Source organism: Urocampus carinirostris, chromosome 2 (genome assembly GCF_059441175.1).
Source record: "Urocampus carinirostris isolate Australia breed hairy pipefish chromosome 2, RoL_Ucar_1.0, whole genome shotgun sequence".
NCBI classification, from domain to species: domain Eukaryota; kingdom Metazoa; phylum Chordata; class Actinopteri; order Syngnathiformes; family Syngnathidae; genus Urocampus; species Urocampus carinirostris.
In genome coordinates, this window is record NC_142350.1 from 69,371,709 (window position 1) to 69,397,543 (window position 25,835).

The window sequence follows — 25,835 nt, forward strand, 5'->3', positions numbered from 1 at the left end:
GTGCCATCATGTTTTTTCTCGGCTAAATGACTGATGTTTTCGAAACTGGTGAATGCCCTTTGTCGTCTTCTTCCATGTTTTGTTCAGTTCGAGCCTTTTTCTGTCATCTTACTTTCATGTTTGGGTCAGTGAGTATTGGTTCAGAGAGTTAGTGTTACAACATATCCAGCACTTTCATCCTTTCATGTTATGTTTTGTTAAAACTAGTACGTGTAACTGTAATTTACTTCATGCTCGTGTCGTCGTGACACTCGTTGATCCGTCTACATGTGGCAATTTTTTTGCGCCATCCTCTTTTCATGTTTTGTTCTGTTAACGCTGGTACACTAAGTCATTGTTCCATTCATGCTTGAGTATGTTCCCTTCTTTGTTTGAGTTCCAACATATCCTGGGTATTCTTACCTTTATGTTTTGGTCGTTCGGATTTGAATACTGTAGCATTGTCTTTCTTTCATGTTTATGTCCAGTTGCAGTTAGTAATTGTGCCTGCATGACATTTTGTGGCCCTCTTTGTTTTGTCCACATACACAAATGTATCTTATGTCGTTTGTTTTCATGTTTAGTTCTGTTAAGGCCGGTCCGGGTTGGAACAGTTTCGTACTGTTTTGTGCACGCGTGTTTTCCTTGCATCCTCTTTAGAGCTAGTAAGATTTAAAAAGTATCTCACGTCATCCAACTTTCTTGTTTTGTTCTTTAAGATCTCGTTAGTGTTTCAACATAATGTGGCAGAGATGCCTGTGTTGTCGTAGTTTTCCTGTTTTTGAGCTCTGAAGAAGGTACTAAACTTCCTTGTTCTGTTTTAGTATGCGATCGTTTATTGATTCTTTTCTTTACATTGTATTTGTCTACATTCACGGCTTCCGCTTTACCAAATGATGACAGATATTCTCGATAATCCGATTTATCGGAGCAGAAAAACTTATGCATGGAAAGAAGTCGAAATGAATAATAAGAATCTCGCAAGTACTGACCTTCCGCATTGGGAGATGTTGACGGGCGGCTCCACCACCAGGGGCGACGAATCGGACGACAGCGGGGGCGGGGCTCGGACCTGGAGCCCGAAAAGACACTTCTTCTTCTTGATCTCCTTCCCGGAGACGAACCTGCGCCCAGAGGACCAGAGTGAGCTCGATCGGGTGGAAGAATGAAATATTATTAGAATTATTCTAATATATGTCAGAGTTTGAAGGTTCTCACCGGTCCTTTTGCGAGTTGAGCGCGTTGAGGAGGTTGTGACATCGCTCTTGCCTCGGTGTATCTGACAACTGCACTCAAAAAACAATATTTGTGTCAGGGTTTGGTGCCTGCACTCCCTCATTTCCCCAAAAGATGGCAGTTTTACCCCATTTCCCAGCCCCCTTCACTTTTCCTCTCCCTAGGTGTTTTCAATAAGGCAATCCGCCACCTTTGCTATAAATAGCCCGGGCTCCCACCTCACGATGCTGAACCGTCTTGATTCCTGACGACTTTCACTCACAACAACGACAAACTTTACCTCCCACGACCTCCTCCTTCAATTTCCTCAATGTTCCAGTTTCTCCACTCCAAGACTTGCCTCGGTTCCAAATTGTGACAAATGAAATGAACAATTCCTAATTCTTGACTCATGAGATCATTTAGTTACTGTTTTCAAGTTAAGAATAGTCAAAGTGAGACATCCCGTTTTCGAGGATCACTTTGATGTTTAGCGCGAGCAAGAGCTTCCGTCCTTCAAATCAAATCAAATTGTATTTTCATAGAACGTTCTTACACATTGAAATGTAACTCAAAGTGCTGTATAAAATATCATATGCGCAGTGATGCTAAAGGGAGAAGCAAAAATATGAGATGGCAAAATTAAATATGCCAAGCACCAAGATCCTGAATCCCGAAACTCAGCGGTGGAAAGCAAGTTACACTGACTGATGAAGCAGTAGGAGCTAGCAATACCAAGAGCGGTTAGCTCGTATCATAACCTGTAGCCAAATGGCTAGAGAAGGAAACAGTGGGTAAAAATAGTCCAAAACTGAAGAACGAAACAAGCTTTGTTTAAACGGAGGAGCTAACAATCAGAATAGCAACTAGCAATGAGCCACTGCTTGCAACATAATGGCTAACATGAATGACTAGAGAAGGAAACAGTGGAAAAAGGGTGAAAGAGGCCTAAATCAGCTCAGCGATGTTCAGCGAAAGACATGAAAGAAGAAGCAACAGCAGGTAACGATAACAAGAGCAGGAAGCAGCAAGCCATAGCCTACAGCCAAGTGGCTTACTTGAGTGGCTAGAGAAGAAATAAGTGAAAAAAAGGAAAAGATGCCTGAATGATAGAACTCAGCATCATTTGCCAGCATGAAGAACGGTGGAAGTTGAGTGATACTAACAGATGAAGCAGGAGCAGCCAACAATAACAATAGCAGCTAGCCGTGAGCCAAGTGGCTAACATGTGTGGCTAGAGAATGAAACAGAGGGAAAAAAAAGCAGAAGACGTGGAGATGTGTGCTGTGTCTAGCTGTTGCATGCTGAAAGCCCGAGTGGGACAAGATAGCTTGGCAAAAAAATAATACACATTTTGTAAGCTAAAATGATGTTCATGAGCTAGTACATTTGTTTAAGCTTAGGATTTGAATGTTGTTCTATTGAAATAAATAAAGCTTTTTATTTACACCGGTAGGGGGCGCTATATTATACACACTGCCCCTTTAAGCGGAGGATTGACAATACCGCGCCCAGGAGCAAGGAGTCCCAGTTCTCGTTGGCGAACGACAAAATCTCGTGGTCGAAATCAAAGTACTTCCTCTTGCAGCACAGGGACAAATGGTAGAGCACCAAGTGGGCCAAATCCACCCTGTGTGGAAAAGGAGACGAGGGGTGAAGTGAGGAGCTCCGATTCCCCGACGTGATCGTCCGTACTCACCAGGTCATGGCCAGTCTTTTCACCGTTTCTGCTCCTTTATTACACACTGAGCACTGGAAGTCGTAGAACCTGAAACAAACACACATGTGAAAATCATGCTAACATGCTAATGCTAATCTACTTTGTAAAGCGCTTTTACGTGAGGGCATTGCATGATAAAGCTATGCGTGATCTGACACGACTCCTACGACCAGAGAGCCCCAACCGAGGTTCCAACTGGGCCTAGGTGTGTGCTATCAGTACTTGTGCCAAATTATCCTTTCTCCCCCACATGGGTCCATTTAACACAACTAAACACCAGCCAATAAATCATTTTTTTGTGTGTTTGTTTTTTGCGGCCGTCTATAATCGGGCCCGTGGGGGAAGATTCTGCTAGGATCTGAGACACCTTCTCTGACCAGATGGCCCCAACTGAGGTTTGAACTGGGCACAGGTGTGTCCTATCACCACCGCTGCGCCCAGTTCCTGCCTCCCCCACATGGGTCCATCTACCATCAAAACTCAACAATGCATGTTTTCAAGAACATCAGTTGTGATCGTCGTTGCCGTTTCCTTTGATGGTTGCCGTGGCAACCACATTGCGATGCGTCAAGGTTTCAGAAGGGCATAATTAGCATGAACGTGTTTGCTAGGCTGCGGGGGAAGCTTTTGTCCAAAAAAAGCAAGATTTTGTAAAAAAATGATTGTTTCAATATCATAGATTTTATATTGTAAGCATATATTTACTCTTTTACTAAATTTATTACGGGCTTCTTTATTTTGGGCCTCTTCTTGGTGTCACATGACTTGCAGGGTGGAATAGTTATCGTAAAATAACTCATTTACTTCTATAACTTTGGGCTTCATTCATTTGGGCTCTTCCTGGTGTCTCAAGATGTGTAGGGTGTTTGATGGTCAAATTTATTCTTTTTGGCCTCATCGTGGTGTCACAAGACCTTCAGGGTTGCATATAGTTATTGTATACAAAGTCATTTACTATTATTACTATGGGCCTGATTCTTCTTGGCTTCTTCCTGTTGTTATAAGATGTGCAGAGTGTATGATGGCTTCATTCTTTTGGCCTCTTTGTGGTGTCACAAGGCTTTCAGTATATATGAACTCATTTGGTAGTAGTACTACGGACTTCATCTTTTTTTTTTCGTCCTCCTGGTGTCACAAGATGTGTGGGGTCGCAAATAGTTACTGTACATTAATTTGTTTACTATTATTACTCGGGGCCTCATTCATCTTGGCCTCTTGCTGGTGCCACAAGATGTGCATGGTGTGTGATGGTTAAACATCAATGAGCTTCAGTCTTTTGGCCTCCTCATGATGTCAAGAGAAGTTATATATTATTTCATACGCTGTTTTATTCCACTTTTACTCAAACAATACTTGTCCTAAGTTTGACCTCAGCCTTGAGTGCATTTCTTAAGAAGGTTGTCGTAAACCGCATTTTGGAGAATAGAATAGAAATAGAATTTAGTTTTATTGTCATTCTTTGTAACCATGCACAATGAACGAAATGTCGATATACCTGACCCGTACAGTTAAACTGTAGCGAGCCGATGCAGCCGCAGCCAAACAGGGCGCCGCCATTTTAGACCCAACTGCTGTGTCGGGAGTCATTAGGTGAGCAAACCTCCCAATTCCAACCCTTAATACCGAGCGCCAAGCAGGGAGGCAATGAGTACCAATGTTCTAAGTCTTAGGTATGACTCGGCCGAGGCTTGAACCAGCGACCTCCCAGTCTCGGAGCGGGCACCCTACCATCTTGGCTACCGAGCTGGAATGTGCGTTCGAATTTGCCTTTCCTTCCATTCTGCGCAGATAACAATGACTTATCACCTGGCCTGGGGTGTTGGGAGTATGTGCCTGGCACGTCCTATCACCCCTCCTCCCACTCTGCAATCATGGTTGGGAAATATGCATCGACGACCGCGGACCAATCAGCCAGAAGCTTGGTCATGGGGCGTGAACATTTCATCGGCATGGGAAGACCCTGAAACCCCGTCGTCTTCTGCACACGATTTCAAAATCGGTACAGGCAGAGACCTGATTTGTTCAACTCTTGGATTCGTCTAAATAAATGAATATGTGGACCATATTCTGCGCTCGGTTCAATAATTTCCCTGACTTTAGGACATGCTCCAACTGTAAGGGATAACACAAGACACGGGAAGTGTATATATTAACTGGGACAAAGATTGTGTGAAGAGCGCTAAGTCGAGGGTCAGACTAGGAGACATTTGGCAGGAGACAATTTTAGGACTGTCAATGATATGAAAATGATCTGCATTTCTATAGCGCTTTTCAAGTCAATGGAGACTTTCCAAAGCGCTTTACAACGTGCTCCACATTTCCCATTAGCGGCCTTTAATTGCAGCCATGTAAGGCGCTAACCTGCTTATTGGGGGTATTAGGGGTTCAGTGTCTTACCCAAGGACACTTCGACATGTAATACGGACAAGTCGGGATTCGAACTGGGATCCCTTGATCCCAAGACGAGCGCTCTACCTCCTGAGCTACTGCCGCCCCAACTGCTGGCTGGTTCCTAGCAGCTGGCTCAGAACTGGTGCGGACCATGAAAAATAAGATCCCATATTGGCTGAAAGTCACCAAAAGGGCCTGAACTGTGACTTGGAGGCTTTTATTCATATTGTCAAAAAAATCCATGAAAAACTTTAGCTAGTCTAAATCTAAGTTGCATTTTTTTTCTCAAGGAGAGACTTTTTAGCATTTGTAGGCTACCAGGAGTGCCTCACTGTTCTTGAGGTGCTACAATATTTATGTTGAATCGTTCAGCATAATATTGCCAGTTTTTTGCTGGGTAAATAACGGAGTTCCAAAGTAGTTCCAAAAGTTAAAGTATAAACAAGGTTCAGGCTGCAGGGCTTAATACGCAATTGTGATTTTTAGGTGAAATCTGACATTGACAAGAGCCTTTTGGGCAACAGCTAACAATCATATGATTAGCGACGTACAAAAACTAGCACATAACAGGCCACTGAACTCCCAGTAAACAAACACGATGTATAGCGAATCCAAGAGCTAACGTTAGCTAGTGTCAGCCTAACATTAGAGATGTTAATCTTCTAATGAACTTGATATTTCTTTTCAGCAAAATGACAATATGTCGCCTCAAATACTATGTTCGAACAGAGGCAGAAAACCTTATTTACTTTATCCACGTTGAGTTGGTGCTGTGGTCTGCAGCACAACTTTATCCAAAGTAGACACTGTCTCCATTTGGAAAACATCGCCCAGCCTCTAAGGATACCTCAGATTAGATTCTCCCGTTGTCATGATTACTGATTCGGGCTACCTGCGGCTGCCCCGTTGGCGCCAACAACCCTGGTCGCTGATTGGTTCCCTGACTCTTTTTAAACCCCCGGCTTCCAAGAGGAAGCTGTCAGACCATCTGTGAACCTATGCTTTCAGCTAGGCAAGCTCTGTACTATTCGACATAATCCTGCCCTGTTTTCTCCTGCCTGATACCTGTTGCCGACCTGTTTTTGGACCCGTTTCTGCCTTGCTCTTCCGTCCCAGCCATCGACCTGTCTTGCCCTGTTTCCTGCCTGATACCTGTTGCTGACCTGTTTTTGGACCCGTTTCTGCCTTGGTCCTCCGTCCCTTCCATCAACCTGTTTTGCCCTGTTTCCTGCCTGACACCTGTTGCCGACCTGTTTTTGGACCCGTTTCTGCTTATGCTCCTCCATCCTGGCAATCAACCGGTTTTCCCCTGTTTCCTGCCTGATACCTGATGCCGACCTGTTTTGGACCCGTTTCTGCCTTGCTCCTCCGTCCCAGCCATCGACCTGTCTTGCCCTGTTTACTGCCTGATACCTGTTGCCGACCTGTTTTTGGACCCGTTTCTGCCTTGCTCCTCCGTCCCGGCCATCGACCTGTCTTGCCCTGTTTCCTGCCTGATACCTGTTGCCGACCTCTTTTCTGGACCCGTTTCTGCCTTGCTCCTCCGTGCCGGCCATCGACCTGTCTTGCCCTGTTTCCTGCCTGATACCTGTTGCCGACCTGTTTTTGGACCCGTTTCTGCTTATGCTCCTCCATCCCGGCCATCAACCGGTTTTCCCCTGTTTCCTGCCTGATACCTGTTGCCGACCTGTTTTTGGATCCGTTTCTGCCTTGGTCCTCTGTCCTGGCCATCGACCTGTTTTCCCGCTGTCTACGATGACACTCACTCGACACGGAAGTGCCACTTCTGCGTTCCTGCCATCGGTAAAACAAACGCTTTTGGGTCCTGTCTCCGTTTCTGGCCTGTGACACCGACCCCCATGCACACTGTTTGACCAATTTAAAGTTCGATCGGACTTTGCACCAGAGCTTGTCCGAGCGTATCGAGCCCCGCCCTCAAAAGCCAGACTCGAAATTTTGGTGATGGCTTTATTTTAACAACTTCATATTTACAAACTATGCTAATGGATACATGTTGATGGGTTATGCTAACGGCTACAGGCTTAAAAGTGATGCTAATGGTTAAATGCTAACTGCTTCATGCTAAAAATGTATGCTAATGGCCACATGCTAACGAATCAGCAAAATGAATAAGCTCAATGGATTCCGGGTGGACCAATTCAAATCGAACGGCCTATTCTATTTGAACTTGTATATTTTAAAAGTTTTTAAAGTGTAATAACAGTGTCATTACTATGTTATTACATGAATGTGATTTTTAGACCTCCACAAGGCATATCCTTGTTGCTAACGATTAAAATGAACTTGCCAGTACCGGGGGGGGGGGGGGGGGGGGGGGGGGGGCGTTAAGTTAAAAATTACAAATACTCTCTGAGTTAAAAACTTTGTGCTAACTCATAATGCTAACAAGTCAACGCTACCGGTTCTCTACCAACATCTGCCAGATCAATCACAACTCTTACAATTGCCGCGGGAATTGTCTAGTCTTATCTTAAAACGGCGCGGAGGATCGCGTTTTCTTGCCTGTCCCCGTAGAGAAGCGGCTTGGTCAGGCACTGGGTGCAAGCCTCGTGGAACCATTGGCCGCAACTCCCGCACTGAAGCATCTTCAGGTTCCACCTACACGCCGAGAGAGAGACAAAGAGGTTGGTACGGCGTCCGACGGCGCCCGACGGGCGGATGCTCACTCTCCGGGTCCGGCACAATAGCAGTAACACTGCTGCTGATTGGACAGATGCTGCGCGTCCCAGTCCAAGGACAACAGCTGATAGGGCAGCCGCAGCTTCATGATGTGCAGGAGGCGGGCAAAGCGGCCACGTTTCATGGCTCCGCCTCTCTGTGGGAGGAGCAATGAGAAAATGACTGTAAATTCGGGACGACAAGCTGCTACTTTTTTCACATTTTAAACACTGCTGGCTGGTTCCTAGAGGCTGGCTCAGAACTGGAGCGGACCGTAACAAAATACTCACCTGTAATATTGTCACGGTTGCCATGGCGCCCAATTGGCCCCGCCCGTGTGGCACCAACTGCGGCTCATTGACAGATGGGCTTTCTGTCTTTTTAAGCTCAGTGCTCTCATTTTTCCTTTGTCAGTACGTCAACGAACTTCTACCCCCCAAAAGACGTGGGTTTCGGTCCTGTTCCTGTTGGTATTTCCTGTCCGGTATTGTTCCCGTCTATTTTGTCCTGTTTGATTTCAGTTTCCAGTTTTGTTTCCGTCTATTATTGTCCTGTTTATTATTCTCTCCAGTGTTCGTTCCCGTCTAGTTTGTCCTGTTTAATTTCGATATCCTGTTTGAAAATCAATCCTGTCCGTCCGATATCTACTCGGGCAATTGGAATCGATCCTCTCGGTCTCTGGCTTCCTGTCTTTCCACGCCAGACCACTCCCCGTTCCCCGTAAAATAAAAGGCTTGTGTGAGAACGTCACGCGTTTGGGTCCTGATCCTGTTCTGGTTCTTAACACAGAATTGCATTTTCGATGCGATTTTTGATTTTAAAATTAAATTGCATTTTCTGTGCGTAATCCTTGAATCCATGACCTACCAGCATATGCACTCTTCCATGAGTGGGGTCGTAAATTACTCAGGAAACCAATACTAATGGCAACATGTCATAAACATGTTTGATGAGGAATACCTGGAATATGACAGGATTACAGCTGTTTTTATTTTTTTAAGATACAGGATTCACAAGCAAGATACCGGACAGGATAGGATCGATACCGGAAACTGGACGCACGAGCAGGATTGGGTTTCGACTCAGTCCTGTTCCTGTTTGTCTTTCCTGTCTGGTATCGTTCCCATTTATTTTGTCCTGTTAAATATCCATTTCCAGTTTCGTTCCCGTCTATTTTTGTCCTGTTTATTATTTCCTCCAGTTTTCGTTCCTGTCTAGTTTGTCCCATTTATTTTCGATATTCTGTTTCATTATCTATCCTGTCTGTCTCGTCCTGTCTGGTATCGACCCCATCTGTCTGATATCCACTCAGGCAATTGGAATCGATCTCGTCGGTCTCTGGCTTCCTGTCTTTCCACGCCAGACCACTGCCTGACGTGCATGACTCCCCATTCCCCGTAAAATAAAAGGCTTGTGTGAGAACGTCACGCGTTTGGGTCCTGATCCTGTTCTGGCTCTTGACAAATATCAGATGACACTGGCACAAATACAGTTTTTTCCAACCACAGGCTCTGCCAACACAAGGAAAGACTGACAATCCGTCATACAGGAATGCTGTTTTGTTAAACCATTTTGGGAATAGGAACGATTTTGGTCTCTTCAAAGGTAAAACTTTGAAGTTTTGCCCCAAACTGAAACAATCAAGTCATCCAAGTTGGAACGCACAGTAATAAAAGGTTCTCATTTCATCACAATTCGAAAAACTGAACTTTGTATTTTACCCATTTTTCCGAAGGCATGTGAAAGCATTTCCAAAAGTGATTCATAGGAGGCGACCAGTTTACAGCCCTTAAACTTTTGGGACCTTGTATTTGACTTTTGCCAATTTTTAGACATCGTGAAAGGGTTGTAAATGTCTGACTTCTCTTTCCGGAAGTCAATCCACTTGCGCGTGATAATCCTCCATAAAAATAGAATAGAATAGAATAGAATAGAATATACCTTTATTGTCATTGTTACAAAATGGGTTAACATATTGTGACAACGAAATTGGGCATGACACTCCAGTTTTACACATTAACAGTGAGGGGTGTGCAATATTGCATTTTGGGTTGGGTTTACGCATGTTTATTTTCGGCTCTGATTTTAATACAACCCCAGAAAATAAAATACATTTAGGCTCCTCCGTGTTATATGTGGGAGTGTCCTTTGTCAAGACACTGAATCCCTAATGCCCACAATAAGCAGGTCGGCACCTTGCATGGCTGCATGGCCACTATCGGTGTGTGAGTGTGTGTGAATGAGTAAGGGTGAAGCATATTGTAAAGCGCTTTGGGGGTCTTCATTGACTTGAAAAGTGCTATAGAAATGCAGACCATTCACCATTTAGCATCTTGATTATCCTCAAAACGTTTGGAGGCTGACTCCCTATTGGTGTATGAGTGTGTGAATAAGTAAGTGTGAAGCATATTGTAAAGCGCTTTGGGGGTCTTCATTGACTTGAAAAGTGCTATAAAAATGCAGACCGTTTGCCATTTAGCATCTTGATTATCCTCAAAACGTTTGGAGGCTGACTCCCTATTGGTGTATGAGTGTGTTTGTGAATGAGTAAGTGTGAAGCATATTGTAAAGCGCTTTGGGGGTCTTCATTGACTTGAAAAGTGCTATGTAAATGCAGACCATTTACCATTTAGCATCTTGATTATCCTCAAAACATTTGGAGGCTGACTCCCTATTGGTGTGTGAGTGTGTGTGTGAAGCATATTGTAAAGCGCTTTGGGAGATCTTCATTGACTTGAAAAGCGCTATAGAACTACAGACCACTTACCATTTACAAGGCCCCTTTCCTTTCGCTCTTTTTTAATTTGTTTGTCTGTTGTTTTATTTTTCTGGGGATATTGGATGACATAAACCACACCGAACTGCACCCCAGAGCTCAAAAGAAGACATTTTCTTCAGTTACAGGAAGTGAGCAGACCCTCCAACTATATAATAAAGATTTGGACCCTCAAAGTTTGTTATTGAGATGCTTTGTCTGACAAAAAGTAAGACGGAAAAAAAACAGGACGTTTGGTGCTGGTCATAAATATTCTGACACGCTATGAAGTCATTCCGGATCATTTGAAATGAGTTGATTATTGTTAGGATTGTATAATTATATTTATCCTACAGTTGATATTTAAAATGTTATATGTGTTCTCAGCCATTTTGAAGAGTTCTCAGCCTGTAAACTACGCTCCAAGGCCATGAGTTGTGTTTTGATATACAGACTGTGTTTTGTTCTCACATACCAACGGATGTACCCTGACCTATGACCTCTTCATGCCATAACTCAAGATTGTTTTTCACCAAAGAGCCGTGAGAAGAAGGAAATGAAGTCTCTCCCAAAACAAAAGGAAACCAGGCTTTCCAAAGAAGACTGATTAACTCTACGTAGCAAAAGTTAGAATACAGTCTCCTTTGTTAGATAGAATCCCCGCCCCTCAGTAAAGAGACTCATGTATTACAGGGCAAAAAACATAATAAAAAGAAGGAGATTCGGAGATTTCTTCAGAGCCCAGCTAGCGAGCAAGCGAGGCGGAGATTCGTAACAGCTCGATCTCCGGGGCTCTCAATATGATGATTAATAAAGTAACTAATTATAAAGAACCGATTCTCTTTGTCCTATATTGCAGAGCGTTTTATTATAAATGTTGGAAACGTGAACCTAACAATTATCTATCTTGGACTATTTCTGGTGGCGGATCTTCAGCCTTACCATATGGGTGATGCGGTGAATGGCAAATCTGATTTTAAACCCACTCCTGTCTGTCCCCTTTTGTCAGTCCGTCTGCGAACCTCAGTTTACTCTAGGCAAGCCTTTTTCGACCCTGACTCCCACCTGTCCCGTTTTTTGCTCCTGTCTGTCCCTGTTTTTGATCCTGACCACGTCTACTCTTCCGTCCCGGCTTTCGACCTCTTTTTGTCCCCGACCACGTCTACTCTCATTTCCTGGCTTACGACTCGCTTACGACCCCGTTTTTGCTTTCCTGTCCCGGCTACTGACCCGTTTTTCCGTTCCCGACACCGCCATCGCTTGCCACCGAAGTCCCACTTCCGCATTCAGAGCGACCTGTTTCCCGCATCCATCAATCACCGGATCGTGGACACAACGCTTTCTCTTTCTTCTAATAAAACTTGTGAGAAACGCAAGTGGGTCCAGTCTCTGTTCTGGTCTTGACATCATTTGGCTTTAGGCACTCACAAATCAAGTCCTTAATTTCTACATCTGAATTAAACAGATACGCTTCTCTCTCTGTATCATCGCCGTCGATGCAAGGTCACTGGAGTTTCCTCTCATCCACCAGGAACGGTGACAAGCAAATGCAAAAAGCAATCCTCATTCTCTTTTTTCTTCCCCGCATTCGTAAATCATGTATGTGCTGGGGTTATGAAATCGCCATCTTGAATGTTAGAAGATGTGTGACCTAGATAAGTTTGGATAAAAAGCGAGCGACGAAACGGGCAAAGTTACCTTGGTGGCCACGGCAAAGACGCACTGCCGGCATATCCAGGAGTCGCTGTCGGCTTCGGGATGGATGCTGGGGGTGTGGCACTCCAAGTGGTAACCTTTTTTGGCGACAAAAAAACACCGCGTCATATTCATCCCCGTTTTTTTTTCGATAAATGACAGCCCCTGACTTTGAACACACGGCTTAGGTTTTTTTGGGGGGGTTACAATTCATTAATAAAATAAAACTGGGAGAAGAAAAGTCAATTCATTGAAAGAACCCAGGTTTTTTAAGGGGTGCATTTTGTAAAACTTGAGATGATTAATATAACTATATTGGTAGGAACCATTAGGGGGAACTAATGTGCCGGTGTTACGAGCTGACTGGCTTAAAGGTAACGCTCATTCCCAGAGGCATTATGATGTGAAGAGGCAGAGGTGGGCAGTGACGGGTTACATTTACTCTGTTACGTATAAGTAAGTAAGTTACTTTTACTTGAGTAGATTTGTGAAGAAAAAAACAGTCATTTTAACTCCTTTACATTAGGCTACATTGAAGCCGTTACTTGAAGTACGCACTGTGTTAGGGACATATGTTACAACGTTATTTCTGTTATTTTTTGTATTGCTTTGTTATTACTATGTTATCAGTGTTTTGATGATGTTATTACTATGTTATTACTATGTTATTGTTATATTATTCATATTTTTAATGTTATAGGTGTCATTATTATTAGAAGTAAGAGCTAGGATTGGGATGGAAATCACAATGACGCAGCCAGTGGGCTACTCAGGTGTTCTGAGTAGGCTACCATGGCAACCCCTGATTCGTGTGATATAATATCATAATCTTATATACAAGATTTACGCCGCCATTTGTTTTTATTACGTCTCTTCAATCCCGTGAGGGGGTTTGGGTTGATTTATGACAGCGTCCCCTTTATTTCTTTTCCTTCCCGAGCGTCATCTTCAAAGTTCAGGGCCAACAAGTAGGCGCTCTTTCTCACCGTGGCGACATTTCAAACAATTGATGAGGGGCTCTTTAAGGGGCGGGGCCTCGCACACACAGCAAACTTCTTCTTCGCCTCCTGCGACTGGACAAAAAGAAAAGGGGGCGGGGACAAGATTAAAGGCGGGCGGAGCGGAAAAGCGACCATTCACTCACCGACAGATCATCTATCTAAACATCTATCCATCTAGACATCTATCGAGACATCTATACATCTAGACATCTAGACATCTATCTAGACAACAGTCTAGACATCTATCTAGAGATCTATCTCGACATCTATCTAGACATCTATACATCTAGACATCTAACTATCTATCTATACATCTATCCATCTAGACATCTATCTAGACGTCTATCTAGACAACAATCCAGACAATCTACACATATATCTAGACATCTATCTATCCAGACATATATCTAGAGATCTATCCAGACATCTATCTATCTATCTATCTATCTATCTATCTATCTATCTATCTATCTATCTATCTATCTATCTATCTATCTAGACATCTATCTAGAGATCTATTTAGACATCTATCTTGACATCTATCTAGACATCTATCTCTATCTAGACATCTATCTCTATCTAGACATCTATATATCTGGACATCTATCGAGACATCGATCTAGACATCTATATATCTGGACATCTATCGAGACATCTCTCTAGACATCTATACATCTAGACATCTAACTATCTATCTATACATCTATCCATCTAGACATCTATCTAGACAACAGTCTAGACATCTATCTAGAGATCTGTCTCGACATCTATCTAGACATCTATACACCTAGACATCTAACTATCTATCTATACATCTATCCATCTAGACATCTATCTAGACGTCTATCTAGACAACAATCCAGACAACCACACATATATCTAGACATCTATCTATCCAGACATATATCTAGAGATCTATCTATCTATCTATCTATCTATCTATCTATCTATCTATCTATCTATCTAGACATCTATCTAGACATCTATCTAGACATCTGTCTTGACATCTATCTCTATCTAGACATCTATATATCTGGACATCTATCTAGACATCTATCTAACTAGACAGCCATCTAGACATTTATCCAGGCAACTATCCAGACATCTATCCAGACATCTATCGACCTATCTAGCTAGATAGCTGGATAAGCTAGCTAAACTATTGGCAGATGCGATCATCTATTTTTGTTAGATAGGTAAGTAAAATTCATCCGTAAACAAAAAAGTTGGGGAGGAGGGTTCATTTCCCGGTCGAGAAGATTTTGTGAAGGCAAGTAGAGTCAATTCTTCCTCACACGAGTGTATGTCCTTCCTGAGGACCCAAAACTCGGAGTTGTCCTCGAAGCGGACCAGGCAGCACCTCTTGACGCCGTCGACCTGCAGCGGCCAATCAAATCCGTGAGGAGAAAAAATTACGGAGAAACAAAACAAACAAGGAGGCTTCTTACCCTTTTGACGTTTCCCAGGTAAAGGAGGCCGTCGCTCCATCTGGCCAGGACGTCCTCCCCTTCGCTGACACCCCCCATCCTGAGGACCCCACACCCCCAAAAACATGAAATCAAGAAACATACACCTCCTTACAAGGGCTCTCAATACTCATGACTAGAAGAATCAGTAATGGGAATTCCAGCTCGCTCAAGAGAATGGCTTTTTGGTCTCACCAACGGCTCTTTGGGTTGTTTTGGTCGCTTTCATCCCTATTTTACCGATTATTATTTAATATTATGCATGAAATGACTTAAAAGAGACAGCAAAAAAAGGCCAAAAAGACTTAGATGAGTAAAAGGAGAAAAAATAACGGGGAAAAAGTGTCATGGATGCCATGACGCCCGATTGGCCCCGCCCGTGTGGCGCCGTCTGCAGCTCGTTAACAGATTGTCTTTCTGTCGTTTTAAGCTCAGTGCTTTCATTTTTCCTTTGTCAGCCCGTCAACAAACTTCTGCCCCGCAAGACGTGGGTTTCGACTCGGTCCTGTTCCTGTTGGTATTTCCTGTCCGGTATGGTTCCCGTTTATTTTGTCCTGTTTAATTTCAGTTTCCAGTTTTGTTTCCGTCTATTTTTGTCCTGTTTTTATTTTTTCTAGTTTTCGTTCTCGTCTAGTTTGTCCTGTTTATTTTTGATTTCCTGATTCATTATCTATCCTGTGTGTCCCGCCCTGTCCGGTATCGACCCCATCCGTCCGATATCACCTCGGGCAATTGGAATCGGTCTTTTCGGTCTCTGGCTTCCTCTCTTTCCACGCCAGACTGCTGCATGACTCCCCACTTTTCGTAATATGTTGACAATATCTTAGCAACATCCGCTGCTGCCTGGTCATCCTCATGTGCAGTCCCTTCTCAAGGTTTCTTCATTTTCCTCATGTTGAGGTTTTTGAGTTTTTCCTTGCCTTCGTGTAGGTTTTAGATCTGGGGATGATGTCATAATAGTCAGTGGTTTGCAATAATCTGTGGTCTGTGTAGCCCTTTGAGACTCTTTGTGATTATGGGCTATATAAAAAAAACTTGACTTGACTTGAGTGAGAACGTCACGCGTTTGGGTCCTGATCCTGTTCTGGTTCTTGAAAAAAGCGAAATGAGCAAAAAGGGGAAACATACAAGAAAATAATGGAAAAAAGCAAGAATAAAGAAGAAAAAACTCGTGGAGCCGTGCTGTCCGCCATTGACACATCACCAGTTCGAAGGGAGACGGTTCTTGACGGCTGGGGAGCCTGCTCTCATCATTCACTTCAGAGCGTCGGCTTATAGAGCTGCTATTTTGCCAACAACACATCATTATCACGAAGGAAGCCCGCTCCTGTCATTCACTTTAAAAAGTCATTTTATAGAGCCGTCACGATCGCCATCAACACACTACTATTATCGAAGGGAACTGGCTCTTCATTGGTTGGGAACCGGCTCACGTTGTTCACTTCAAATAGCTGGTTTGTGGAGTTGTCCACCACATGTTATTATTGACAACCTCACATAACTTTCCTGACTACATTGTTTACTATTTGAGCCTTTATGTTTACCAAGGAAACACCATATCTCAAGGGGAGCCGACTCACGTCATTTCTTATAAAGAGCCGACTATTAAAGCCGTTACGTTCACCAACGACGCATCACGACCTGTAAGGGATCCGACTCCCGTCGTTTACTTCCAAGAGCCGCCTCTTAGAGCCGTCTTGTTCGCGAAAGACACATCACCAGTTCGGAGAGAGCCGGCTCTTGATCAGTTGGGAGCCGGCCACTCTGTTCACTATGCAAAGACACGTTATTATCGCCGACCTCACATAACTATCCTGACTACATTGTTCACTATTTGAGCCTTTATGTTTACCAAGGAAACACCATATCTCAAAGGGAGCCGACTCACGTCATTTCTTATAAAGAGCCGACTATTAAAGCCGTTACGTTCACCAACGACGCATCACTATCTGAAAGGGATCCGACTCTTGTCCCTCACTTCCTCACAGAGCTGTCTTCAAATAGCTGGTTCGTGGAGTTATCCACCACATGTTATTATCGCCAACCTAACATCGCTATCCTGACTACATTGTTTACTATTTGAGCCTTTATGTTTACCGAGGAAACACCATATCTCAAAGGGAGCCGACTCACGTCATTTCTTATAAAGAGCCGACTATTAGAGCCGTTACGTTCACCAACGACGCATCACGATCTGTAAGGGATCCGACTCTCGTCGTTTACTTCCAAGAGCCGCCTCTCAGAGCCGTCTTGTTCGCGAAAGACACATCTCTGGGGAGGACATGGCCGGGGGGGAATGGGTTCCCCCCTTTCGCACCCCCCACCCCCTTTATCCTTGTCGCCAGTGGGGTTAAACGCCTGATTTCTCTCCCCCGTTTTTCTTTTTTTTCTCGCCGGGAAACCGGGACGACAAAAATGGACTTTGAGGCGCAAGAAAACTTGCCTACCTTCTCGGGCGCAACTCCTTCCTTCCTTCCTTCTTCCTTCCTCGTCGTCGGGTCACTGGGATATGCAAGCGCCTTTGATGTGCATCCTTGTCGTCTTCGCTAGCTGTCAATCAAGAGGAGAGAGGAGGCAAGGAAGCGGCGTGCCTCACGCGCTTTCTCTTTCTGCTTTGTGTTTTGCCTCAATACGCCCCCCTTCTTTTCTTGCCCCCCCTGTTTAATTTCCAGCATCCAGTCTGTCAAGCCGCCAGAGACGCCATCTTCATCCTTCTCCTCCTCCTTTTTTTTTCTCTTTTTTTCTCTCTCTCTCTCCGAGCGACTTGTTGTGACGCAGACATAAAACACGGAGATGGAGAGGGAGCGAGATACAGATAGGGGGGAGGATGCACCCCCAAATTTGGGGGGAGGGGGGTGATGATGATGCTGGCACATGGCACGGTGGGCGTGGTTTTATGAGGAGGCCCCGCCTCCGAACGGCCAATTAAGCAGCCAATTAGGGGGAGACATATAAACACATCTCGTTAATTGCTGCCTGGAGGAAAATCTATCTTGGGGTGGGGGAATCGGAAGGGGGTCCCCCAAACTCCCCCACCCCCCTGCCCCTCCCTCTTCTGCAAATGACATCATTTTGGATTGAGCCTCTCGGCGATAAAAAAATCAAATTTTTGGACCGTCAAATGCATGAGAATTGAAATGAACTAGAAGGTGTGCGAAGTGAGGAAGGGGAGGAAGAGGAGGAAGATGAAAAAAACACGTTATTGTCTTGCTTGTTGCGTGCGTGTTTCAAAATGGCCCCCGGCTGTCTCTGGGGGGCTGCTGCAATACTCAACATGTCCATCGGGAGGCGTTGGACTCATTCAAACGCTGTTTGATCGTCAGTGGGGTTTATTTTTATTTCTTTATTGAACATTGCAAATACAAAAACATTGGCATGGAAAAGCCAAAGAACAATACAGAGAAAACATACAAGTCATGTGTTGATACAGAGTAATAGTAAATAAATAAATAAAATAAATCAAGATTATGACATGTTTATTTCACTGCAAGGGTGAGATTTTGAAGTATGTATATTTAAATATATATATATATATATATATATATATATATATATATATATATATATATACTATATTAAGCATTTTAATTTTGCAGGCCGGATGAAAAAACCCAATAGGCCGCATGTGACCCGCGGACCGTAGTTTTCCACACCTGATTTGCTCAGTGCTCAGCCCCCCAAAGTTGTGAACCTAAAATCGCCCCTGTTCTGAAATATTCCGGATGAAAACAAATGTATATGCTCCTTATTTAAAAGGTAATATTTGTGACAAAAATGCAAAATTTTACTCAACCCTGCCCCTAGAGGCAGAAACATGCAACAACAACCAAAGATTTTTGTTATGAGCCTTTTAGCATTGTCACGTGTCGCTGCGTTCCGGCAATTAACACCTTAAAAAAACGGGGACTATATGATGAAGGTGCTGTATCTGAGTCGGATCAGGAGGCTTCTCTAGCCACTGGTCACCGTGGAAACCAGTATTATCCGTTTCACATTGGGGCGAAAACCCCTACCCAAAAGAAAAGCCTGGAGAAGGATGGGCGCTGCCAGGCTGTACTTGCCCAAGACACATCACGGCAAGTGGTACCCCGACGTCCCTGGCGGTTGAGGGAACGCTGAAATTTCATTCGACTTGCTTATTATATTATTTATTTGTTAGGAATTTGTTGAATAGTATTTTCTTTCTCTTTCTTTTTTTGTATTTTTTTTATTTTTTCTCATATAATGAGAACATGTGTATAAGTTGACCACTAGATGTGGCTGTATAGTGTTGTGCAGCCAAAAATGAGTGCTACAAAGCACAAGGAAGAACATAGACTAAGGAAACTCAAGGTGATCAAAAAGGACCTTTTATTTGACCAGCTTTTTTCAAGGACGGGAAAAAAAGATAACAAGAAAAAGTTTAAATGCAAAAAAATAAAGAAAAAGAAAAACAATTAATAGTTGAATGATATGAAAGATGAAAAAATATATATTTTGTGTCAATTTGTTTTTTTATTTATTCATTATCTTGTTATACAATTGTCTAGTTCCTTTGATCCTTTTAAAATATAGTTTTCTTTCTAATTGTATGAGAGGTCAATATGTTCCTAAAATTGATTTTATTTTTGTAGTTATTTTTCATCTTGATTGTTATTTCAGTCGAACGTGTTTTTATAATTTTCTTTTAACTTTTAAGCATTGAAAGTATAGTTTTCTTTACACTTTTTTCGAGATGTTGATGTGTTTAAAAATAATGACAAGAAATATATTTAAATGCAGATCATTTACCATTCATTTAACAACGAAATTAAAAAGTACCATCCTGGACACGAAAGAACTATTACAAGATAAAATACTGCAGTTTAATAATGATAATAAGTTAAGGGTAATAGTATGAACATTATTATCATTGAATTAAAAAAATGAAAAAGAAAGAACTGAATCATCCCTTGTCACTGCTTCTTTATCAGTTACCAGCAGCCTCGGCGGAGAGGGCGTGGCATTCATATTGAGTGGGCGGGGCCTGTCCTACACGGCCGCGCCCCTTGCTCCAAACTCCCTCCCCTCCCCTTCACGCTCACTCTTGCCAGTCTTCACTTCCGGATGGGCGCGCCGCCTTCTCCGCGGTCGTCGTCACCGGGAAGTCGGCTAACCGCTTTCGGCTAATGTCGCTGAGGCCGAGTGTAAGACGGGTGAGGCTCCTTTTTTCCTGTTGCGTTTTCCTTTTCTTTCTTTCCGCCTTCGCTGTTTTGTTTATAGAGAAGCTCTTCCGCTTTCCGTAGCTCACTTTTGTGACGTCGGCTGTTGCCGGGGTCACGTGACCAGGCTTCTACACAACAAGAAGAGAAATTGTACTTTAGTATCTAAATTCATATTCAGTCCATACGCTGACACTAAGTTAAATTCACTAGTAGTAAATGTTTTATTTCTGTTTGTATGTTTTTCTTTAAATAAGCTCTTCCGCCGATCAGTGCTCACCCCTGTGACGTCAGGCGTTGTTGGGGTCACGTGACCAGGTGTCCAAATAAAAAGACAACTTTTACTTCTTTAAAGCTCCGAATGGAGTCTGGGATTGAGACAAGTATGGATTTGGAGTCCACGGATGAGAGGATAAAGATCAGAAAAATGATCTGTGAGGGGCAGGTCAACATTCTGCATCCAGGACTGCTTAATGCAAATCGCTCGTATTACTTTCACTTGCAGCCAGTGTTGGGCTTGTTACTTTAAGAAGGTCATTAGTTATGGTTACCTACTTTTTCCTTCCAAAAAGTACAGGCAGAAAAAAGGAAACAAAACAAACAAATCGCAAATAAAATGAGATGTGGTGCCTCTCAGACACAATTGGGATGGTGCCGATTGACCAGAGGTGGGCAGAGTAGCCAAAGATTTTACTGAAGTAGAATTAAAAGGTAGTCATCCAAATAATGACTTGAGTAAAAGTAAAAAAGTGCTGAGTGCTGAGTACTGAGTAACGGTAGCAACGTCTCATTTGTTTATTTTTTTATCAAACAAATAATCAGTTAGTTCCACAATTCATCAAAATCCCTCCTATTAAAAACAAATTTCAAATGATTACAAGTTTGGGTCACTGGTCAAAATAAACGAGGTTTCTGACAAAATAAATGCATCTTAGCAGACATGTACTGGCAGGGAGGGTTATTAAAATAACAGGTTCAATGTAGACTAATGTGTAATTGACTGAGCCAAAATTATTCAAGCATGAAACGGACAATTTTCAGATGTCGATTTGTACCTCTAGCGGCACGGTGGAACAGTGGTTATTGCGTGCGTGGCACAGTTCTGAGGTCATGGGTTCAAATCCAGCTACCAGCCTTCCTGTGCAGAGTTTGCATGTTCTCCCGGTGCTTGCGTGGTTTTCCTCCGGGCGCTCCGGTTTCCTCCCACATTCCAAAAACATGCATGTCAGGTTCATTGGCCGCTCCAAATTGTCCCTAGGTGGGAATGAGTGAGTTGTCTGTCCCTGTGTGCCCTGCGACTGGCTGGCAACTAGTTCAGGGTGTTCCCTGCCCACTGCCCGAAGATAGCTGGGATGGGCTCCAACACCCCCGCGACTCTACTAAGGATAATCGGTGCAACTAATGGATGGATGGATGGATTTGAACCTCTACGAAAACATCTATAATTTTTGGACCCCCAACATGACCTCTCACTCCGCGGAACTTGTTATTTTTACTTGGTGTTATCATTTAGATCAGGGGTCGTCAACCTTTTTCAAGCTGAGAGCTACTTTTTGCTACTAATTTAGCGTAAAGAGCACCTCGTTTGATAAGCATTTCTAAAATAACAACTGATAGCGTTACTATGTTATTCCCAGGTGAATTATTGGAAGTAGGGTTCAACAGACTCAGTCAACGATTAGAAAAAATATTTCATGTGAAAATCACAATGACCCAGCTTTTTTCGTTACAGTGCACCCTAGCTGTCAACCCGATGCCCCTGGGCCTCACATTGGAGACCCCTGACAGGGTTCCTGCAAAACCTTAAAAAGTCTTTAAAGGCATTGAATTCCATCCATCCATTATCTGCACCGCTTATCCTCAGTAGGGTCACGGGGGTGCTGGAGCCCACTCCAGCTATCTTTGTCATATCCGAGTGGGTGAACAGTCTAGGGGGGAGATCATGATTCTTTACATTTTTTTATACATTTTAAATTAATACATATGGATCAGCTGGGTGCATTTTTAGAGCAAAATCAAGATACTAGATTGATGATGAATGTGTGTCCTTGTAAACTATCCATCCATCCATTATCTGCACGGCTTATCCTCAGTAGGGTCGCGGGGGTGCTGGAGCCAACCCCAGCCATCTTCGGAGAGACAGACAACTCACTCGCTCATTCCCACCTAGGAACAATTTGGACCGGCCAATCAACCTGACATGGATGATTAAGGAATGCGGGAGGAAACCCAAGCAGGCACGGGGAGAACATGCAAACTCCACACAGGATGGTTCGATCTCATGACCTCAGAACTGTGCTGCACACGCGCTAACCACTCTGCTGTCGTTGAATTCATTTTTCTAAAAATAAGACCTAATTGGCATTTAAAGGTCTTAAATCCAGTTTTTGAGTCTTAAAAATTTGCATAGATTTAGTAATAGATAGATAGATGTCTAGATAGATAGATGGTTAGATAGTTTATTCATCCCCGTAGGGAAAATCACACTTCCAGCAGTATCCTTGTGTTGAAAAATAAAATAATAAAATAAAAAATATAGAATAAAAAAATACCCAATATAACGTTTTGCTATAGAGTATTTAAATACTGCTACAGAAAATATACACTGTCATAAAAATAGTGTAATATGCAAATGTGGGGGTGGGGTTTAATGTGTACTTTTACTTCCCCGGGTGGAGTTAAAAAGCCTCATGGCATGAGGAAGAAATTATCTCCTCAGTCTGTCTGTGGAACAAGACTGTGACATATTTATCCAGGAAGTCATTGTTTTTGTTTTTTCCCCCAAACACGTGTTTTTATGATGCTACGCTCAAAAATGGTGATGAATATTATGTTTTTCCAAAGTGTTACACTGGAGCCAAAAGTCCTTTTTCATGCATCGTGATTTAAATGCTTTATGAATGGAGCAGAAGAGTTTTTTTGGCATTAGTTATCTCACTGGGTGAGGATCCATGAAGTACTGTCAACATTATGACTGTTGTATCTTTATTTTCCTGAAACTGCACCAAAATTTTAGGCAGGCCATCTTCATTCATTTCCATTGTTTTCTCCTTGATTCCAATTCAAGGTGCAAATGAGCAATACTCCTGAAATTCAAGTTTGAAACTAAAATCGTAGGACCCGATGGGGGGGGAAACGACATTTTTTCTTGAGTCGGTGAAAAAAAGTTGAGTCATCTGGGAGCCGTTGGAGCTTAAATGAATAGCGCCTATTCACAGTTAGAGGAAAACACTGGCGAACGTCTGCTAGCAGCAAAATAAACCGACAAAAGAATACAAAAAATTTTTTTGAAAGCAAGCCTTTACAATACCGCATCCAGATTACAATAGATTTCAATTTTTTAGTCGGAACACTCCGTCGTGTCTCCTCTTTACCTTTCCGTAATGCGCGCCAGTCACCGGAGAGCTTCTTAATAGACCATCCAGTGAAAAAATAAGATTCTAGGCATTCATTCCCCTCATATTTTTCTACAGGATGTCACAAAAGTGAGTACACCCCTCCCATTTCTGCAGAGATTTCATCATAATGTTTAATTTGTGTATTTTCCTCTCAAAAAACTTAAAACATAACCATTAGTAGCCGATACCTTTGTAACATGAGTGAGTACACCCTTAAGTAAAAGTTCTTGTAGTTCAAAATTGATTTTGCAGATCCACTTTAATCCGCCTGGCCATGGATTTCACCAGAGCCTCACAAATTGCCACTGGAATGCTCTTCTACCCCTCCATGACAACATGAATGAGCTGGGGGATATTTGAGATCTTGTGGTTCTCCACCTTCTGCTTGAGAATGCCCCAAAGCTGTTCTATTGGATTTAGATCTGGAGGATGGCCATCCCCTTTACCCTTAGCCCATCTTAGAGGTTTGTTTGGGCTCATTGAAAGGCTGGAACATGGCCCTGCGACCCTACTCCTGGAAGGCACGGGATCATTCCTTACTCTAGTATTTCACAATACCTGCTTGATTTTGTGTTTCCCTTAATTGTATGCAACTCCCCAACTCCAGTTACACTCATGCAGCCCCAAACCATGACATTCCCAATGCCCTGCTTGACATTAGGCAGGACACAAACATGCTTGTACTCCTCACCTGGTGGCCACCACACATGTTTCACACCTGAGCCAAATCAATTCATATCTGTCTCATCAGACCACAAAACCTTTCCAGATAGCCGTGGCCTTTGTTGAAAAACTACTTTTCATTTTGTTAAAGTGAATTTGCTTCAGTGATGTTCTATTAAACATTATGATGAAATCTCTGCAGAAATGTGAGGGGTGTACTCACTTTTGTGACATACTGTACAGAAGTAGTTGGTCGTGTATCCTCTCCAGAGACACGATAATGACCAAATCAGACACCATAATATCAAATCAGCCTTCACCACTTGCAAGAAAGATTTCAAGCATGAATGTTCCTCGTTAGAATATATTTTCATTTTAGTTACTACTAGTTTGTGCTACTACGCACAACTTGGTCATCTCTCCTCTCTAACTCTTCGTCACAGTTGCTTTTTACCCTCTCTCTCAATCACAAACACACACGCTAGATGGACAAACTCATGTTATGATAAGAGCTAATCTATCAGTCTCCACCTAAACCTGCATCAATTACGCTATCTCTTAATCACACAGACGCTCTTCTACCAAGGCACGGACTTTTTAAACTCCCAATATTCTGAACGGCTTCATTCCGGTCTGCAGCGTGTGGTGCCTGGAAAGCTTTTGTTTTGGTAGATCCGCCCCCGATCTCTTGTCCAATCAGAAGACGCGAGCTGGGTAGAGACGAGGAGGGAGCGCCTTCAAAGCAAATCCCTCTCCTGCTCCTTTAATCAAGTTTTAAATAAATTGAATATGCCAGTCGAATGGATAAAAATGTCCGTCAAATTCCCAAATATCGCCCTGTCCGATAATTGGTCGACCTCTAATGTATGTTTCCCTCCCCCGTCGCTTTCCATTTTCATACATTCGAAAAAAGGAAAGTCCTAAGAGCCACTAGGGCAGCGCTAAAGAGCTACAGTACATGTTTTTCAAAAAGTTAAAAATTACAAATACATCTCTCCGAGTTAAAAACTTTATGCTAACTCATAATGCTAACAACTCAGCGCTACCGGTTCTCTCCCAACATCTGTCAGATCCATCACAACTCTTACAATTGCCGCGGGAATTGTCTAGTTTCCTTTGACATGTTCTACCTACTAATGCGTACATTTGAGATAATGGAGAAGAAAGCATGATCTGTGTAGCATTCACTTCCGAAGCATGTTTGCTCGTGACCGACGTTTCTTGTTTTCATGAATTTAGCCCGGCCCATCGGCATGCTTCCCCGTCACACCAGAGGGGGCGCCCACCAGCTACCGGGCTCCGAGTCCAGCGCCGTACCCCTCCTGGCTTACCGCCCGCTCTTCCCCGGACCCTCGGACCACACGCCGGACCACCCATTTGTGCCGCAGGTCCGTTTTTCTTACACCGATAATTTGAAGAGTTTGTGCTTGAAATCCTTGAAAATGGTTGTGTTTTTAAGGATTGAAAAGTGCTTGAATCTTGGGTGAAGTTCTTGAAAATTATTGAAATTGTTGCCATGTTTCTCAACAAATGACTCAGACGCTGCTTTCTGGTGGCATTTCTTCTTCCCTCGTGATTAACGGCAGCTGACTTTAGTTTGTGTGACATTGTCCTGGAAGCGCCATCACCCCCTACATCAGGGGTGTCAAACTCATTTTAACTCGGGGGCCAAACGATAGAACAAACATTCTGT

General features: G+C 43.2%; 2 protein-coding genes across 2 annotated transcripts in view; one reads left to right on the forward strand and one right to left on the reverse strand.

Annotated features, from left to right (window-relative positions):
• The window catches only part of phf1 (PHD finger protein 1), a 29,709-nt gene extending 11,983 nt beyond the window's left edge, over positions 1-17,726 (reverse strand). Inside the window, exons 1-11 of the mRNA XM_088327654.1 lie at positions 17,349-17,726; positions 14,884-14,962; positions 14,731-14,812; positions 13,421-13,507; positions 12,438-12,532; positions 7,993-8,141; positions 7,829-7,924; positions 2,894-2,962; positions 2,701-2,824; positions 1,198-1,265; positions 972-1,103 (exon numbers count right to left, since the gene is read on the reverse strand). Of these exons, the coding sequence (XP_088183780.1) occupies positions 972-1,103; positions 1,198-1,265; positions 2,701-2,824; positions 2,894-2,962; positions 7,829-7,924; positions 7,993-8,141; positions 12,438-12,532; positions 13,421-13,507; positions 14,731-14,812; positions 14,884-14,961 (980 nt within the window). The 5' untranslated portion in view covers position 14,962; positions 17,349-17,726. The remainder of the gene's footprint in view (positions 1-971; positions 1,104-1,197; positions 1,266-2,700; positions 2,825-2,893; positions 2,963-7,828; positions 7,925-7,992; positions 8,142-12,437; positions 12,533-13,420; positions 13,508-14,730; positions 14,813-14,883; positions 14,963-17,348) is intronic.
• Positions 17,175-25,835, forward strand: part of rgl2 (ral guanine nucleotide dissociation stimulator-like 2) — a 30,068-nt gene continuing 21,407 nt past the window's right edge. The window contains exons 1-3 of the mRNA XM_088327652.1: positions 17,175-17,330; positions 19,854-20,075; positions 25,382-25,530. Coding sequence (XP_088183778.1) covers positions 25,396-25,530 — 135 coding nt within the window. The 5' untranslated portion in view covers positions 17,175-17,330; positions 19,854-20,075; positions 25,382-25,395. The remainder of the gene's footprint in view (positions 17,331-19,853; positions 20,076-25,381; positions 25,531-25,835) is intronic.